The 19,398-nt window shown below is 37.1% G+C and overlaps 3 protein-coding genes across 3 annotated transcripts; 1 reads left to right on the plus strand and 2 right to left on the minus strand.

Moving 5' to 3' along the window:
- Window positions 1–1,287: 1,287 nt before the first annotated feature.
- Window positions 1,288–2,422, minus strand: LOC126661606 (uncharacterized). Its single transcript, XM_050355459.1, has 4 exons — window positions 2,358–2,422; window positions 2,092–2,295; window positions 1,783–2,029; window positions 1,288–1,737 (listed from the first exon to the last, which is right to left on the minus strand). Exons 1-4 carry the CDS (start codon window positions 2,420–2,422, stop codon window positions 1,288–1,290), a joined length of 966 nt encoding a protein of 321 aa, XP_050211416.1.
- Window positions 2,423–13,965: 11,543 nt separating this feature from the next.
- On the minus strand, window positions 13,966–14,951 carry LOC126661249 (uncharacterized). Its single transcript, XM_050355075.1, has 2 exons — window positions 14,443–14,951; window positions 13,966–14,269 (listed from the first exon to the last, which is right to left on the minus strand). Exons 1-2 carry the CDS (start codon window positions 14,560–14,562, stop codon window positions 14,066–14,068), a joined length of 324 nt encoding a protein of 107 aa, XP_050211032.1. The 5' UTR covers window positions 14,563–14,951; the 3' UTR covers window positions 13,966–14,065.
- Window positions 14,952–17,656: 2,705 nt separating this feature from the next.
- Window positions 17,657–19,168, plus strand: LOC126661608 (alkane hydroxylase MAH1-like). Its single transcript, XM_050355460.1, has one exon. It carries the CDS (start codon window positions 17,657–17,659, stop codon window positions 19,166–19,168), a length of 1,512 nt encoding a protein of 503 aa, XP_050211417.1.
- Window positions 19,169–19,398: the final 230 nt, after the last annotated feature.

Genomic DNA, 19,398 nt, shown 5'->3' on the forward strand with positions numbered 1-19,398 from the left:
GTTGCAATTTAGTCCAAAACTTATCCGCGTCCAAATTTTAAATAGTCTCCGATTGACTCGAAATTTCTACCGTAGATATAATTATTAACTCGAGATTTATATTTTATTTTATATTAATTTCTCTCAATTATCTCTTAATCCCAACAATTCTGTTTAATGGAAATTATTCCAAATTTCCTACATTATTATTTATTTTAAATATTCGGAGTATTACACTTGCTGTGGAATCTACCAATTAATCTATACTTGGTAGGAGATAACTATTTTTCGGACATGCTTTATTTAAGCCAGTAAAATCCAGGCACATTCGATAACTGCCTTCAGATTTTTTTTTTCACCATTACCAAATTGGCTACCCATTGCGGATAATGTGCATCTTTTATCACCTTTTCTTCTTTCAGTTTTCTGATCTCTTCTGTGATAGCCAGCTAATTCATAGGTGAATGTCTTCTCTTCTTCTACACTACCGGTTTTGAGTCAGGGGCGATGTTCCACCGATGACATATGAATGAATCTTTGAGGCTTCAGATATTGTCTACTAAGGATTTTCGGACTCCTTCCTCCAGCTCCCCCCCATCATGATTTCATTGCCAGGGAACAACTCTATCGTCGTGGTGCTGTCGTAGTGTTCAGCTCTATCTACTTTTTCCGAGGGTTAAGCTGTTAGGATTGGTAATATAACATAGACCTTCTTGAGGGTTGTGAACTATGCCTCTCGAGCTGACTTTTGGAATCCCCTTATTTCTGCTTTTCTGTCTAGCGTTGGGATCTTAATTAGTAGATACCTCATGCAAATGGATGCACAAGTGTCGTGCAACAACGATTTGCCTAAGATTGCATTATAGACAAAGTCCATGTCTACTACCATGAATTCAGTCTGAACTTCCTTAAATGTGTCTCCGTCGCCTAGCTGGACATCTATCTCCAGCGAGCCTTCTACATGTACAGATTTTCAATCAAGCCCTACCAATGGGGTAAAAACTCAATTTAACTCTTCTTTTCTTAGGCCGACTCGAATGAATACTTCAATAGTTATCATATTGACAAAACTTCCTGTGTCTACTAGCATTCTGGATACTTCGAAGTTGTTCAGTCTCCCTTTTATCACCAGCGCATCTTCATGTGGTAGGGCTAGACCTTGACCGTCTAGTTCGGAGAAAGATATGCTTTCAAACTTTCTCATATCCGTAGCTCCCGGGCTTACTGAGGAGACTGTTCTGGCCGCCTTTTTCCACATTGTGTTCCAGTCTCCTCCATTTTATCCTTCCATGATTACGTTAACCACACCTACCGGTTCACCCCTCGGCCTCCTAAGGGTATCTTCGCTACGCTCCCTTTTTCTCTCACCTTCGTTATGCTTATCTTTAGCCTCCCTTTTAATGAACTGAGAAAGGGAGCGCCTCTCTCTATGAGCTTCTCTATTTCTTCTTTCAGGTGCCAGCATTCATTTGTAGTGTGTCCGTTATTTCTGTGGAACTCACAGTACTTGTTGTTATCGCTTTTGTTCGTTGTGGCCGCATTCATCTTTTCGGGCCACCTGACCTTCTCTCGGTTGTCTTTCACCCAGAATAGCACGTTGCTTCTTCTCGTGTTCAGGGGAGTGTAAGGCCTCTCTTCGTCTTTCTTCCGTTTACCCTTAAACCTGTCATTCGAATTTTGTTCATATCTTCTTTCAGAGGATGGTCTTTCATTCATCCATTCTCCATTCCTTCGATCCGAGGAGGAGCCTTCCTTTGTCTTTCCTCCGTGTTGATCAGCTATTTATCTTTAGCCATCGTCTACCTGGATTTGCGTGTGCGCAATGATCATCAGTGCGGTAAACGACTTTGGAGACTTTGCCAGTGACTCTTTTCCAAGGTTAGAGTTTGTGGTTCCGTTTAGCATCGCCGTATAAGCAATTTCTTGGCTCAGATCTTCTATCTGCATCGCCTCCTTGTTGAATCTCTCGATGTATTTTCTCCATCCCTTTGCATGACGGCCAGCAAGTCTATTGACAACTTCCTCTAGGGAATGCATGCCATAAACCGGGCTTGGAACAACCCCGAAAACTGCTTAAATGTGAGCACCGAGCTTGGTTTTAAACTTTGGTACCATTCTTGAGCCAGGCCTTTCAAAGTGGTTGGGTACAACTTCCACAACACATGATCCAAGTTAGTCTGGACGTACATCACTGCATGAAATTTGTGGATGTGACTCTTGGGGCACCCTATACCATAATAAGATTCCATGTTCGATGGGTATTTGAACTTCGTGGGAAACTTATGAGAAATAATAAAATCTACCAAGGGTGAGTCACTGCGCATAAAGATGTCAACATCCTCACATCTTATCCCTTGCCTAATCATGACTAGGCAGACCTTTTATTCCAAGTGTTCTTCTTCTCCTTTAGGGCTAGGTTGTTCTCCCATCCAGTGATCATCATCTGGCAGGTATTGGTGTGCTATGCTTTTTTGCATAATTCGCTGGAATTTCTTCGATGTGGATCAATTCCTTTCCCTTATCTACAAAGGTTGTTGGCTTCTGGGCTGGCTGTTTCTCGAGCGCCGATCTATGAGACTACTGCGACACCGTTTGCTTGATGTCTTTAAGGAGGCTAGTAACTTCCAGGAACGTTTTGAACATTGCCTGGTTACTTATGGGTTCGTCCGCCGGCACTCCCGCCGGAACATTCGTTGGTGGGTCTATTCGTCTGGTTGATTGTGGATCACTTGTCTCGTCCTCTTTGTTGCCGGGGAGCAATAAATTCAGAGTCGGTAGCCCTTGTCCTGTAGTTCTGTCAATAACTGGTGAAGGGTCATCTCCGGGAGGATCCATCATTGGATTAGAAATTGTGAAAAGAAATCTGAAAGGAACAATGAAACAATAAGTTCCACGTTCACCGCACCAAATGGTGCAGGTCAAAACTTTCGAGGTCGCCTCTTGAGTATATCTTGCACAAGTAACAATGTAAGCTCAAAGGACCTCAGGCTGGTGTTACCTAAAAGCGACTCCGATTCTTAAGTCAATAAGGGTTTTTTCTAGTAGGTAGATGAATGTATAAGTATTTTGAGTCTGAATAATGATTACCTTCTCAAGCACCGATAAACCTCTATTTATAGGGTCTTTTATGACCAGTTATTGTCTGGGAGATCGTGGGTCTTGTCCATGATCTATGGTTAGCATCAGGCCATATTTTCCGACTATTTAGGATAGAGGGATAATAGAGATGACTACATCAATCCGATCATCTCTTTAGGGAGATGTGTATCTTAGTACTAGGCGATGCCAACATTTTGTTAGCCAGCGGACTACGATCAGGGCGTAGGGCGACCCTAATTTATTAGGCGGAGCTTGGGGTTCGGTCATTTTTAGGACGGTATCAGGATTTAATGGTTCTGTTTTGGAATTAAAGAGGGGTTATTTATTATCAAAATTAAGTTAAGGTTTATATGTATATTTTTGTGAAAATTACGAGAGGTTTACATACCTTTTGCCTTTTTTTTAAATTGTTAAGTTTTTATCTATATAAAAATGAAAAAAAATACTATCATACATCATTAATTAAAGTTCATAATTTACACACCGCACCAATCGTATAAAAATAATTTTGACAATAACAAAGATTAAATTAAAACATAATCTTTTAACAAAACTATACTATGAGTTGGTCTTAAATGATGTATAAAATAATTTATTATTGATTCGGAAATAGTGGATGTTAACTAACAATGTTTGATTATAATTCGTTTATATCTGACCATTTATGTTAAAATAAAAATTTGTTACTCGAAAAATAAAAATTTAAAATTACTTGGCAAGTTCTATTTAATTTTTAATAACTAGATAAGTACAAGTTTAATTCATTGAAAAAAGCGATGTCATCCCCTTCGCTAAACCCTAACCCCACCAAAAACCCTAACCCTAATTCTTCAAACCTACCCATTTTTTACTTAGAAAACTACCCAAATTCATGGAATTATATCAACTTCAACAAGCCTTCCTCAAATTTGGGGTTGCAGGGAGAGTTTCTTTGGCTCGGAAAAGAAACATTAGGAATAAGCGATTTGGTTTTTTCAGACCAAATCCAGATGAGGATCTCAAAACTGTTCGTGCTAGGCTTAATTCGGTCAGTATTGGTTATTATAAGATAAGGGCGTTTGATGCAAAATATCCGTCTAGGGTTTCGCATGTCTCCCCTCCACAGGCACCTCGCAACAGAATTGAACCACCTCAGACCCGCATCATGAAACCAGCTATCAGGGACACCAGGTCATATGTTCAGGCAGTCCGTAATGATCCTATCATCATCGCACAACAGGAAGCTTCAGCTATGGTTTTAGCTGACTCGATCATTGTTGAGGTAAAAAATCTGCCATTGTTGCTGCAAGTGACATCGTTTCTGCAACTCAAAGGGGTGGATTATGTTTCTGTATTGTTTTTGGGCGGTCCAGAAATTATCCTCCGATTCCGAACAAAAGAGGAGAGAGCAGTGTTAGGTTTCCTTCCTTATCAGATTTTTTTTTATCTCTTTTAGGAGATGTGATCGTTTTACAACAGGCAAAGGACGATACATATGGATTAATGTTGTGGGAATCCCTCTTGTGGATGGGAAGAGGGATTATTCATGCAAATAGGAAAACGCAATGGGGACCCTATTACATTGCATCTAATGATTTTATCAAGGGAGAGGCTTGATACAGGATCAGTTCTCATCTCTACAACTCCGGGATTAATTCAAGAATCCATTCCTTTGTTGTTGGAAGGTAGGGAATTTATTCTTTCCGTTTCTGAATCGGACCTTCCAATAGTTTTGGAGGAGTTGGATAACCATTCTTCGTCAGACTTCTCTGATGACTCGGGCAGTGTTGAAGGATCAGTTAAAGATTGTGGCGTTGCTCAACACGATTCCAAGGCAGCTCCATCTCGTGAGGTACAAGTAGATTCTGCACTCTCTTCTCCAGTATTTATTAAGTCCATAAATCCATCAGAAAATAGACAGTACATCAGTTTCTCCACCGGTTTTTCATCTCAGTCAACTTATTCAGCGGCAAAATAATGGAAGTGCAGCAGGTTCACAGTTTACAGGCTCCAATGCTGAAGTTGAAGTGTCTTCGGGTCTGACACCAGTTTCCTTTAAAGGATTCATTGAACACAAGCGTAAATTGAAACATGTAGATAACACTGGTCGCGTTTGCTCCACGGTTTCTAATTCAGGAAGTCACGGAAACTCCCTCTCAGATGGAAATATCAGGAATATGAACATTTTAAATTCTACAGCAGCCGAATCTCAGAGTAAAGAATCTGAAGCTCTTCTCACATGGAATGTTGGGTTACAATTGGGTTTATTTGCTCTAGAAAAAGAAGAAGGAATCATCCAACTTCTTTTGCAAAGGATCTCTTCGGAGGCTTAGTGTTTTGTTTGCTGCTGTTTTTTCCAGGTTATAAGCTTTTATTAATGTCTTACAACTTCAATTTTGTCTCTTGGAGTTGTCGTGGGGGTTTTTCTTATGGTCGTAAGCATCGTTTTATTCGCTCGCTTGTGTCTTCTCATAACCTTTCTCTTTTGGGTCTTATTGAGACGAAAAAAGAGGTGTTTGATGATTTCAGTATCCGATTTTTATGGCCTCACTTGGACTTCGACTATTGCTTTGTTCCATCCACGGGTGCTTCGGGTGGTCTTCTATGTGTCTGGAATTCGAAACTTATTAATCCTTTTAGGATTGCTAAAACTAATAGATGGATTAGTTTGGATTTTGTTTGGCATGGCTTAAATGTGACATTTATCCTAGTTTACGCCAGTAATTGCCTAAGGGAACAGCTTCTATGTGGATCGATATTCTTCCTGAGCTTAGTTCAGATTTTATTTGTATTCTTGTGGGTGATTTTAATGAGATTTTGGATCCTTCAAAGCGTCTAAATTGCAATGGTTTTTCTACTTCTATGCTAGAATTTTTGGCTTTTGTCTCTAGTTCTAATCTGGTTGAGGCTCCTTTGCAAGGTAGATTCTTAACGTGGCAGAACAATATTTCAAGATCAAAAATAGACAGATGTTTCTTGTCTACTATTGCATGTGCTTCTTGGCCGAAATTCTTCTTGAAAGCTTTGCCTAGATCATACTCGGATCATGTTCCTATCCTTTTTTGCTCGGAGGTGGCTACTGATTGGGGTCCTAAGCCTTTTAAGTCCATTAAAGCCTGATGCAGTCATAAAGAATTTAGTTCTTTTGTTGCGGATTCTTAGTCCTCTATTGCTCTTAGGCTGTCGAATGCTAACTTGGTGTTAAAATTAAAAGGGCTGCGGTTTTTGATTAAAAATTGGAACAGGGAGATTTTCGGCAACTTGGATAACTGGTTAGCTACAGTTCAAAAGGCCATCTCTGACTTGGAAGCAGGCTCGGACTTGATCAGTCTCAATGAAGCCGACGGATCTAGGTTGTCAGACTTACACTCTGAATTGAATCAAATCTCCAAGCACATTGAGTCTCTTTGGCATCAGAAATCAAGGCTTAACTGGAATTTAAAGGGAGACAGAAATACTAAATATTTTCATATTGTGGCTTCTATTCATTCGAAAAGCAATTTGATCTCTGATTTTCTTATTGATGTTGTCTGCTACTCTTCTCCTACAGACATTAAACAAAGGGTCCATTCTTTTTACAAGCATTTGTTCAAGAAAAATTGTAGTGTTGATTTCTCCTTGGCCGAACTTTCTATCAAATCACTCTCTGATCTGCAGGCTGCCTCCCTTCAGTCCCTTTCTCTGAGGAGAAGATTTTCTCAACTCTTATGAGCCGCAATGATAATAAAGCGCCGGGTCCTGACGGCTTCAATTTTTTCTTCTACAAGAACGCTTGGAAGATCTTCAAGAATGATTTTGTCTCCCTTTTTGGTGATTTTCATACCTCGGCAACCTTCCCGATTGGTCTTAACACTGCTTTTCTTGTGCTGCTTCCTAAATTTCAGGGTGCAATAGACATAAAAGATTTTCGTCCGATCAGCTTAATTGATGGAGTCTTCAAGCTAATCTCGAAGGCCATGGCTAATAGGTTATCTCCGGTTCTTCCTTTGGTTATCTTTGATAATCAATTTGGGTTTGTTAAAGGAAGAAGTATTCATGACTGTCACATGATCGCCTCAGAGATAATTCATCTTGCTAAACGGCGAAAGGAGAAAGTTTTTCTTTTAAAGCTTGACTTTAGCAAGGCTTTTGATTCTATCTCCTGGCAATTTATTTTGCAGATGCTTAAGAGGATGAATTTTGATAATAAATGGACCAGTTGGATCTCTTCGTGTTTCGACTCTGCTCAGCTATCTGTGCTTCTGAATGGTTGCCCTACTGATAATTTCTTCATGGAAAGAGGGGTTCGTCAAGGAGATCCTATATCTCCTATGCTGTTTGTCCTGGCAGTGGAAAGCCTGCGCGCTATCTTTGCAAAGGCTTGCACTTTGGGGCTGCTCTCTAGCATTCGAATTAATGGTTTGGTGGAAGACCTCTCCATCCTTCAATTCGCAGACGATACTCTCTTATTCGTTCCTGGCGATTTGACTATGATTGAGAATTTGCTTCGTATTTTGCGATGTTTTAAGATGATCTCTGGACTCAAAATTAATTACCAAAAGTCTTCCATTACTGGAATTAATATTGAACCGGTAACTCTTTCTAAAGCTTCTGATATTCTTAAGTGCATGATAGAAGAACTTCCAATCACTTATCTAGTTCTGCCGCTTTTCGATAGAGCAATTGGTCGTAAGCAGTGGGATCCAGTTATTTCTAATTTTTCGAGTCAGTTATCAACTTGGAGAGGTAATCTTTTATCGCCTGCGGGAAGATTAACTCTGATTAAATATGTCTTGTGTAGTTTGCCTGTCTATTTTCTTTGTTCTTTTAGTATACCTCGGTCTGTGGTCATAACTCTAGATCGGATCATGAGAAGGTTTTTGTGGACTGGAAATATTAATAGTAAGGGTTTCAGTAAATTGGCTTGGACGGACGTTTGTGTTCCTTATTCTTCGGGCGGCCTTAATATTACTCCTTTGCGTATTAAGAATTTTTGTTTATTTACTGAAATGGATTTGGAAATTGAAGGTTTCCGACAAAAATTCGTTTTGGTTTGCTGTGATTTCTAGTAGCTCATCCATTTTCTCTTGGTTTGAAATCGAAGCAGTTAACGTCTCGCATCTTTCTCCTATTTGGAGAGGTATCTTGTATGCTTGTGCTAAAAATAGTGACCTCTGTAACTGTTTTAAATGTTCGGCAGCTATGATTTTGGGCGACGGTAATTCCATTCAATTTTGGTTGGACAAATGGACTTCGGATACGCTGTGTAATTCCTTTCCAAATTTGTTCCTTCTTTCTCGCAACAAGAATGCTTCAGTTTTTGCAATTTTAAACCCGGAATTACAGCAGTTCATGGGCTTCTCTTGGTCTCGCCATCTTCGCCTTGGTGAGCAGGTGCGTTTCTCTATCTTGTTGCAGCAGCTTCCGCAGAATGTTGTTCTTCATTAAACTCCGGACATGCATGTATGGTGCAAGCGAGATCAGTATACTCCTAAGTCTATGGCTGACCTGATGAGCTTGAAGATGAACAGCCGACCTTCTTCTTTTCTTCTGCAGCGAGTTTGGAAAGAAACTCTCCCGCCTCGTATTCAGTTCTTTGCTTGGTTACTCGCTAGAGATCGAATCTCTTCTAACGCTACTTTGGTTAGAAAAAAAGTTATTCCATCCGATTCAATCTCTTGTTTGGCTTGCTCAAAGGCGGAAACGGGTATCCACATTGTTTTTCATTGCCATTTTGCTTGGCAATTTTGGTCTATTTTTTTTTTATCAAAATGCAATGTCAGCTGGATCGTGCCGGGTTCTCTAGATGACTTCTACAGCCAATGGATTTCCATTTCAGTCGGTAGACATCGCAAGCTTTGCAAGCTTTTTTGGTTTTATGGAGTTTGGCACTTGTGGAAGGCTAGAAATAGACGGGTTTTTGACGAGGAATCTTCAGATACTAATTCATTGCTTTTTCTTACTGTTTGCAAAGCAGTGGAGTTTCACAAGGCGCATGATCAAGGATTTTCATACACGGGCAATGATGTTTTCAGATGTATTGATTTCTTCTGTAAGTTTTATTAGCTTCTTGTCCTGTTTCTGACTTTTTTTGCCATCCATATTTTGTGGATGTGCTAATCTATTGATCATTTACCAATTTTTTTTAATAACTAGATAAATAAAATATGTACAGTAGACTTAAGTAGTAATTTGCCCACTCAACTTGTAAGCAATGGACAATTAACACATAAATTAATTTTATGGACAAATTAGTTATGAAAATTAGCTTAAATTTTTATGGGGTAAATTGCCAATTTAGAGAAAAATAATTTACAAGTTTAGAGGGAAAATTACTAAAATGGAGCTAATTGCTCATAATATGCAAGTTTATAACTAATTTGTCTACAAAATTAATTTATGTGTTAATTATCCAATACTTATAAGTTGAGGGGTAAATTTCCACTTAAATTTATGTAAAGTACATGAACCTGAAAATTACTTTTGCCAATAATTTTCTTATGGCTTAATACATCATTTAACCCCTAAACTTTACTCTTTTATTCTATGAAACCTCTAAACTAATTTTTTGTTGTGTTGGACCTCTTAACTTTTAATTTTGTTCTATTTAACCCCTGATTGTAAACGTGATAGTTACTCGCGGTGACGTGGCTAAAATATCTGACATGGCTTGTACACATGTCAAATTTAATTAATTATCCCTCCACCTCATTTATTATTTACACCTAACACATCAGACACCCTAAAACGACACCCTAAACGACATTCTAATGAAAAGTCACAATTTGAATCCCTAAATATCGAATCGATTCATTCAGTGACAAAAAGTTTGATTTCTTTAACAACTCACAACGATTGATTCCTTCTGCAGCTTAGTTATTTGATTTCTTCTCAAACAAAGACGTGCGGTTCGGTCTTTGATATTATACGTTTGAAGCTTTTTCTCTGAGTCTATACCTCGAGGAATCTGATTCTCTGTGTCTTCTCAGAGGTAAGCTTTATGTCTTTTTGTTTATTTCTTTTAAATAATGGTAATGGGGTTAGTTTAGGATTTCAGTCGTTATTTTAGGGTTTCATTCGGTATTTTGAAGAAGATGAAGGTTAGTTTAGGGTTTTCCATATGAACAGTCCAAACACATAGATTGTGGGGTATAATGGGTGCTGTATTATTTAATTAAAACTTTATAGAAGTGGTCCTGTTGGTTGCTCTGAAAATCAAACTTTAAAGTATATAAAACTCATTTTTTTGCCTTTAAAATGCAGAATGTATGAGGAAAGGATAATTGAAGCACAATGGTACCATGGTGGGACCCTGATTAAAGAGCCAGAGGCTAAGTATGTTGGAGGAGAGAGAGAGAGCTACTAAGGATGGATTGTGACAAATTTTCTGTGTCAATGGTAATGTGTATTCCAAAAATGATGGGGTATATAGATGTGGAATGTGTTTATTACAAGCCTAGAAATAGTAATGAGTTTATATTGTTTAATGAGGACAAAGTAATTCTTGAGGCATCTAGTACTTGGAAAAATGGAGAGTCAATTGATTTCTATGTGGTCCATGAAGCTTTAAATGATGATGGCCCACAAGTGGTTGAGGAAGTAAATGAAGAGGAAGGCTTAGTTAGTGAAGATAGTTCTGTGGAAGGTGAAAGTGACAACAGTACTGGGAGTGAACAAGAAGAAGACAGTGATCTGTGTTCAGATGTCTATGGTAGTGATGGCAGTGATGTTAACGAAGAAGATGTAGGAGTAAGGGAGGAGGTAAGAAGATATAAAGAGGCTCAAAGAAATAAGGCTGAAACTGTACAACAAGTTTCTGTTGGGCAGACAGGAAATGATGCTGGTTTTGAGGATCTGGATAATCCTTATGGAGACAGTAATAGATGAAGGATAGGTGGAGATGAGGCATTTTATGATAGTGATGATCATGGGAGTGAAGATGAAGCTGACTCTGATGATGAGCTTCCACCAAGAAAACCAGGTACTGACCACCACTACAATCCTGCCTGTGCTGTGCCAAGATGGCAACTTGATATGATTTTCTTGAATGTAGTTCAATTTAGAGAAGCATTGTCTAAGTATTCAGTTGCTAAGGGAATTTCTTTGAAGTTTAAACCTAATCAGAGTGATAAGTTGAGAGCAAAATGCAGAGAGAAGGACTGTCCATGGGTTATTTATGCAGCTCTGGATAGTAGGACTAACAATTTTATTGTTAAAACTTATAACCCTAGACATAAATGTTCTAGGTATACTAAGGCTGTCCAGTGTAACTCTAAGTTCTTGACTGGTTATCTTAGGTCTAGGGTTAATTCACAACCAGGGATTAAAATAGTTCAGCTACAAAGGATAGTTAGAGAAGAGTTGAAGCTATATGTGGGTGTGTCAACAGTGAGGAGGGCTAGGCTTAATATTTTAGCTGAAGCAATGGGAGACCCTGTGATTGAGTATGGGATGTTGCAAGATTATGTTGATGAAATTAATAGGAGTAACCCTGGAAGTACATGCTTTGTGGATGTGAATCACAACAATGATGGGAGTAGAACCTTTGTAAGATTCTATATATGTCTACATGCACTTAAGGAGGGGTTCAAGGGAGGCTGTAGGAAGGTGATTGGAGTGGATGGCTGCTTTTTAAAGGGCTCTTGTCAAGGACAATTGCTGGTAGCTGTGTCCAAGGATGCAAATAACCAGATGTTTCCCATTGCATGGGCAATTGTGGATCTGGAGAACACAAGATCATGGAGATGGTTCATAAGTGTACTGAAGAATGATCTAGAGCTTGGAGATGGTGAAGGGCTGGTTCTTATATCAGACATGCAAAAGGTAAGTTTTTATGTTGAGTTTTTGTATGTCCAGTTTTTGTATGTTGAGTTTGTATGATTAAATTTGTTATGTTTCTGTTATAGGGACTTATTGCTGCTGTGGATGAAGAGTTGCCTGACTGTGAGAGGAGGTGGTGTGCAAGACACATTTGGGCAGCATGGCAGAAAAACTGGAAAGGAGATGACAGAAGGAAGAAATTTTGGCAATGTGCATACTCCACTTTTGAAGGACAACTGACTGATCACTTGAAAGAATTAGACACCATGGGAGATGGAATTGTAGAGGATATGTTATCTTATTCAAAGGAGTTATGGATCAGAGTTTTTTTCAACCTTGATACAAAGTGTGACATTGTGGAGAACAACATGTGTGAAACCTTTAATGGATGGATATTACAAGCTAGGTATTTAACTGTGATTACAATGCTGGAAGAAATTAGGGTGAAGATTATGAATAGGATTAGGGTTATGAGGGAGTTTGCTCAGACATGGATTACAGACATCTCTCCAATGGCTCAAAAGAAGTTGGATGAGAACAAACTGAAGGGTATTGAATGCATGATTCAATTCAATGGTGATCAGGGGTTTGAGGTTCTGGATGGTCCTTTTGGTCACACTATTGACCTGGGTGAGCAAACATGTAGCTGCAGGGCATGGCAACTGAAAGGCATTCCTTGTGCACATGCTTGCTGTGCCATGGTCCATCTAAAGAAAAAGCCAGGCAGACCCAAAAAACTGAGGAGAAAAGATAGAGATGAACCACAGAAGCAAGCCTTTGGGAAGTTGTCAAAGAAAGGTGTGAAAATGACATGCTCTATTTGCAAAGGTGAAGGGCACAACAAGAAGCGTTGCCCTAGCAGATCAAGGGAGAGTGCACGGGTAATTTTTGTGTAGTTGTCTTGGTATGTAGGTTTGTTATTGCATGCTTTCTTATTTCTTATTTCCTTTTGTATACTGTGATTGGATTGCAGGTCAATGTGACTGGACCAGTTTCCTTAACTGCACCTCCTAGGATAGCTGCACCTACTAGGCAAATCACTTGTACTGCACCTTCTAGGATAGTTACACCTGCCCCTGCACCTTCTAGGATAGTTACACCTCCCCCTGCCCCTGTAGTTCCACCTCCACCTCCACCTCCACCTACTAGGCCAATCACTAGGAGTGTAGTATCTACTGGGACTGAACATTCAGTTGTGGGTGCAGCTGATGCATCAACAAGTGCATTGAGGGGGCGAGGCAGGGGTAGAGGTAGGGGTCCAGGCAGGGGTCCAGGCAGGGGTAGAGGTAGGGGTTCTGGCAGTGCTCCAGTTCATTCTGAGAACCCACCAACAGAGGTCCAAGGTTCAAAAAGATATGCTGCTCCAACTCAGGCTTCTAATGCCAAAAAAAGATTTGTGGGTTTTGGTTTACATCATTTAAACAATGGTCTAACAATTGCTAATGTAAGTACCATTAAGTTTTTGTGATTTCCATTCTCAACTTATTTACCAAGCTTTTTGTTCATATTAATGGTCTAACAATTTATTGTTAACAGATTGGAACACCACTTGCTAGGGTTGTCAATCCTCCAGAGATTCGAAGGTCTGCAGATGTTACTGGAGACATAGGTTTCAAACCTCCTGGCTTAAGGTGGAGTGGTCGTAATGCAGTTAGTTCGCATAAGCTGCAGCAAGAAAGAGATGCTATTAGAATGAATAGGCTAAGGGCAATTCAGCAAGCCTCCCAGGGTTCCCAGGGTTCTACAAGCAAATAGACACAAACATTTTTGCTTGTTTTTGGGCAAGTCAAGTTATAGGACTTATTTTGAATGTTGCTAAATTAATTTTGTTAGACAAGATGTAAGTTTTCAGACTTGTGTTCTGTTAGGTTCAGGCTTCTTTTGTGTATTTAGCAATGTGCTGGATGTTAGTAGCAATCTTCTTTTGTTTATTGTATCTGCTTATTTTGGATGTTCAAACTACTATATTCAAGCTTGTTTGCTTGCTTAATGTTAACTATTTCAATGTTAGTTGCAATTGACTTCTTTATTGTGTATTTAGCCTTGTATGAAATGTTAGAAGTTTCCATTTTATTTAATTTTGTTTGCAAATATCAGAACAATAGTCTGTAATCAAATTGCACTTCATTGATCCTTCAAAATATTGACACATTACAGTTAAATACACATTACTCACATGCCAAACTACACCCTAACTCAAATACATCAACTACTTCATAAATCCCACAAAGACAATGAACAATCCCAGAATAAAAACAAACAGAGTCTTCTTCTTCAAATGCTTCTTCTCCTTTGCTTTATTTGCCTCCATTTCATACTCTTTAACCCTTCTTAGCAGCCCCAGAATAACTTTTCTATATTGGTCATCAGCAGGATCATCAACCCAAGCAAAAAATTTGCAAGCTCCAGTCATCTACAAAGCAAACCATAGTAATTAACTCCCAATTCATCATTCAAACTAATAATATCCAATTCATTTAATACCCAATTCATTTAATCTCAAATTCAGCAAATCCTAAAATCATAAAATACAAAATTCACGAAACCCTAATTCATAATAACAAAATTGAGCACTGAACAACTCACCCCGTATCGACCACAACCTAGAAAACGCCTCCCTGGATTTGCATTTGTCCAAGCTGTCTTCAAGCTTGCAACTTTGCGACAACGGCATAGTGGAAACTGAGTTTCGGACGGAGCCTCCATGTTAGACAAGAAGTTGAGAGTTTCAGACGGAGCCTCCAGAAGTGAAAATTTTTAGAGATGAATGAAGAAATAAAAATTAGGGATTAGGTCGAAATTGATTTCAGAAAAAATGTTGGGCATTTTGTTTCAGAATATGTATAATAACAATTAAAAATAAAAAAATGAAAAAGTTTTCCATGTCAGCACAAAAAAAGGCCTTCACTTGCTCAAAATCGTTTGGTCTCACGCGATTTGCCACGGTGTACAAATAAGGGTTAGACAGGTTAAAAATGTCAGGGTCAGGGGTTAAATAGAACAAAATTAAAAGTTAAGAGGTCCAACACAACAAAAAATTAGTTTAGAGGTTTCATAGAATAAAAGAGTAAAGTTTAGGGGTTAAATGATGTATTAAGCCATTTTCTTATACAGAGCCCCCAGCCAATTAATTTTCCGTGACCATACCTTGTCATGCCATCAACCACAACCAATTAATTTGTCAATTAATTACCCATAAGCGTACCCAGGCATTCCATCAACCACAACTTGCTATGGATCTATCATTCCAACCCACACTGACGTGGGACTTGTCAATGAATATGTAGTCTTCCTAAAAAGAAGGGAAAATAATTAAGAATAATTACCATCATTAGCACGTTAGTTTAGATATAAAACATTAATTCCTCTCTTTTAATTCACGTTTTTTTTAGTAAATAAAATATAGTTTACATACAAGAAAAATAATCTAATTACAAAAGAAAAAGGTCTACCATTTAACGGTTTTAGCGCTTCAATAATAACGTTTTGAAGTTGGCAAAATAAATCTTAACCTATGCATATTTTGCAAAAATATGCATGAAACTTTTTTTTTTGATGAATAATATGCATGAAATTTGGTGTTCTAGTTTTGCGGATCCTAAAATCTATGCAAATTTTGCAAAAATATGTATGAATTTTTTTTTTAATGAATAATATGCATGAAATTTGGTGTTCTATTTTTGCGGATCCGGCACATTTAGGATCATTCCTATATAAATTTGTATGTCATTTTCCATACCAATTTTAGTCAATCTTGTTAGAGTGTTAAAACCACACACTTTTGTTTTTCAACATATTGGATTTTTGGGCATCTATTCATATGGCGGGGTAAGAATGTTATGCATAACAATGATCCTAATTCGAATAAATAGAACACGGATTAGTTTCATGCATACTTTTGAAAGATTTGCAAAGATTGTGATCTATTTCGCTGACTTTTAAATGTTATGATTTAAACGGTAAAACCGCTAAACGTTGGATATTTTTTCGTAATTAACCATAAAAAATCATTAAAATTTCATTTAAATGGAAAATATTTTACATAGATATATTAAAAATGAACATATCAATAAATACTCTACGAACTCCACTAATTAAATAAACAGCAACAATGCAATTTTTTAAAGAATTTGTTATCAAAATTTATAATGGATAACTATTTAAGAATAAAACAAATTAAAAAAAAAAACAACTAAAAGGGAGCATCCTCTCATTATTTTTAAAAAGGTTTAATCATCAATATCTAGTTTTATTTTTTTATTTTATTTATTTACGTGTTATTAAAAAAAGTTTCAAAAAGTCTTAATGTTTCGAAACCGTGATGGTAAAAAGGAATGTTGAAACAATATGAAGGGTAAATTTAAATTTGTTTTCACTCTAATTTGAACAAATAACTATAATTTGTTTTTGATGAATAAATTGTATATTAAGAAGCACAAAAGTGGCAAAAGGACTTTAACTCAAAACTTTCGCACATGAAGTGGCACGTTCTAGGCGGCACACTATAGGCTACGGCTCTGAGAGAAGGTCAAAAAACAATAAGGTCTCGAAAAGAAGATACAAGCGGGATTTCTAAATAAATCTAATCCCGTATAAGCAAAATCTCCTTTACAAACTTTGAAATGAAAAACCGCATAAGAGAAACTCTTGAAGATAACTGACTCAGCATTCTTCTCCACTTTCTGAAAAACTCTTCCATTTCTGCATTTCCAAATTTTCCAAATAACTATAATTAATACAAAAATTTAAAAATAGGTTAAAATTGACGATTAAAAGTTTGTACCGTAAACTAAAAAGATAAAAAGATGGAGTATTTTTGGATGATTAAACCTTTTAATAATTACTCCTCTCTCCCATTTTAAAAGTCTCATATTCCATTTGAAATGTCCATATTAAAAATTATATTTTTATTTTTAGAGTATTTTACATTAAATTTTTCTTTTTACCCTTTATTTAGTCCGGTTTAGACTTGTATAGAAACCCGAATTCTATCTTTTTGTAGTTGCTCTTTTCTTTTTGAGTCGTTACCTTAAGTGACGTAAGTTTCGAGTAGTTTAAAGTTGCCACTTTTTGTGGCTTTTAATAAAACTTTTATTCATAAAAAAAAAATTCTATGAAAAATTTCACTATCACTAATAAGAGTAAAACATGAGAAAATATAACAAAACAAAAATGATAATTTTTTTTAATCCGCGTGTAAAAGAAAATGATACTTTTAAGATAGAATGGAGAGAGTATTATTTTTCTCTATTATTTTATTTTATTCTTAACTAATTAAAATCTTTATTTATAAGAGATTTCAGTTATTCAAAATATAAAAAATAACAATTTAGAACATTAAAGAGAAAAATAATAATATACACTAAATTTCGATTTATAATAGTTATCTTATAAATTAAGATAGTGACAGTTTTATAATTTTAATTCTTACATGCCGCAAACTGAAATTCAAATTTAATATTATTTGTGAACCTAACAAATACATGTTTATTCACTTTCCGGATATTAATCAAATTGACATGTTAATTAAAAAAATCATTGTTTGGTATTCATGGGTGAATAAATAGAATAATAAATTTCCTAGCACACTCCAACAAACAACTTGTGCTTTAATCAATACCTCAACTTGCTTTTCCAACTTGTTGAATTTAAAGTTTAAACCTATCCGTTTCTTTCCATTTTCTTTCCCAGACATAACACTATAAATACATAAAGTTATACCTTTCAAATTATACAACCAACTTTTTTATTATTTTCAGAGAAAACAACAAATTTCTGATAAAGTTTAGCAGCTTCAAAGATGGCATTGCTAAGCATTTTCGAAGTTATTTTAGCTTCAATTTGTTTTGCATTCGGCTGTTATTTGAGTAATCGAAATGAGATCGTATGGAACTGGCCGTTATTCGGTATGCTGCCTTCGCTCTTGGCGAACATTCATCGGTTTCATGATTGGACCTTGAAGATGTTTGAAAAAGCTGGTGGTACTTATCACGTAAAAGGTCCATGGTTCATCAACATGGATATGATAGGAACTGTTGATCCAGCCAATGTAAAGTACATGATGAGCACCAATTCATCGAATTATCCGAAAGGCTCCGAATACAAAGAAATTTTTGGAGATATATTTGGAAGTGGGATTTTCAATTCTGATCATGATCAATGGAAGAATCAAAGAAAAGTTGCTGCTGCTTTGATCAATCATCAACGTTTTCGACCGTTTCTGTTCGATACTATAAGTGTTACGGTCGAAAATGCCCTAATCCCGGTTCTTGATCATTTCTGTAAGCAAGGGGGGGCAGTGGACATGCAAGATATAGCTCACAGGTTTACGTACGATGTTATAGTGAAAGTGATTACGGGTTCCAATCCGGAAACCCTAACCATTGAATTACCTAAAAATGAGTTTTCGGATGCCCTAGATCATGCGGAAGAAGCTATATTCTATCGGCATTTAAGACCGAAAATATTCTGGAGGCTGCAGAAATGGCTAGGGTTTGGATTGGAGAAAGAAATGAAAATAGCTAGGGTAATAATTGATCGTATTGTAGCTAGTTATGTGGCAAGAAAAACAGAACAACTCATCAAAGACGGAGAAGGAGGGGCTGATTTTTTGGGGTCATACTTAACTGTGCATCAAAATGATGAAAAGTTAATGCAAGCATGGAAATCAAAGGATGAATTTTTGAGAGATACGCTCGTAAATTTTCTGATAGCCGGACGCGAGAATTCATTGGGGTGGTTGTTTTGGCTTGTAGCCAAGAATCCAGTTGTAGAAGCAAAAATCAGAGAAGAATTAAGCAGTTTATCGCCGAAAAAACGCGACAAAATAGAGGTGTTTGAATTGGAGGAGGTGAACAAGTTGGTGTATTTGCATGGAGCAATATGCGAAACCCTAAGGCTTTATCCACCGGTAATGTATGAGCATAAGAAACCTCTTCAGTCCGATATTCTTCCGAGCGGGCATTACGTAGATCCGAAAATGGAAATTTTATTGTCCGGTTACGTGATGGGTAGAATGAAATCAATATGGGGAGATGATTGTTTGGAATTCAAGCCAGAAAGATGGATTTCAATGGAAGATGGGAGGCTCATTCAACACTCACCATACAAGTTTCTAGCATTTAATGCAGGAGCAAGGACTTGCTTGGGAAAAGATACTGCAATCTATGAAATGAAGGCGATGGCTTCTGTTGTGTTTCATAATTATGATATTCAGCTAGTAGAAGAACATCATGTGGTTCCTAATTGTTCTTCTATTATTCTTCATATCAAGCATGGTATGATGGCTAAGATAAGTAGACGACGGATGTGAGCATCTCTACATATAATTTCTAGTTCGAGTTCGTGTTCGTGTTCGTGTTCGAGCTCAAGTTCGAGTTTGTATGCTATAGATAATTGTTATCCCCTCTATTTCCAAATTGATAGACTGTATTTTTATTGTGTTTTCATTATGAATTATCAACAATCATTTATCATATAATTGTGTAAAATATTTAATTAATTTTATTTTAATGTATTAAGGAGTTATTTGAGAAGCAAATT

Source organism: Mercurialis annua, linkage group LG8 (genome assembly GCF_937616625.2).
Source record: "Mercurialis annua linkage group LG8, ddMerAnnu1.2, whole genome shotgun sequence".
Classification (NCBI taxonomy): Eukaryota; Viridiplantae; Streptophyta; class Magnoliopsida; order Malpighiales; family Euphorbiaceae; genus Mercurialis; species Mercurialis annua.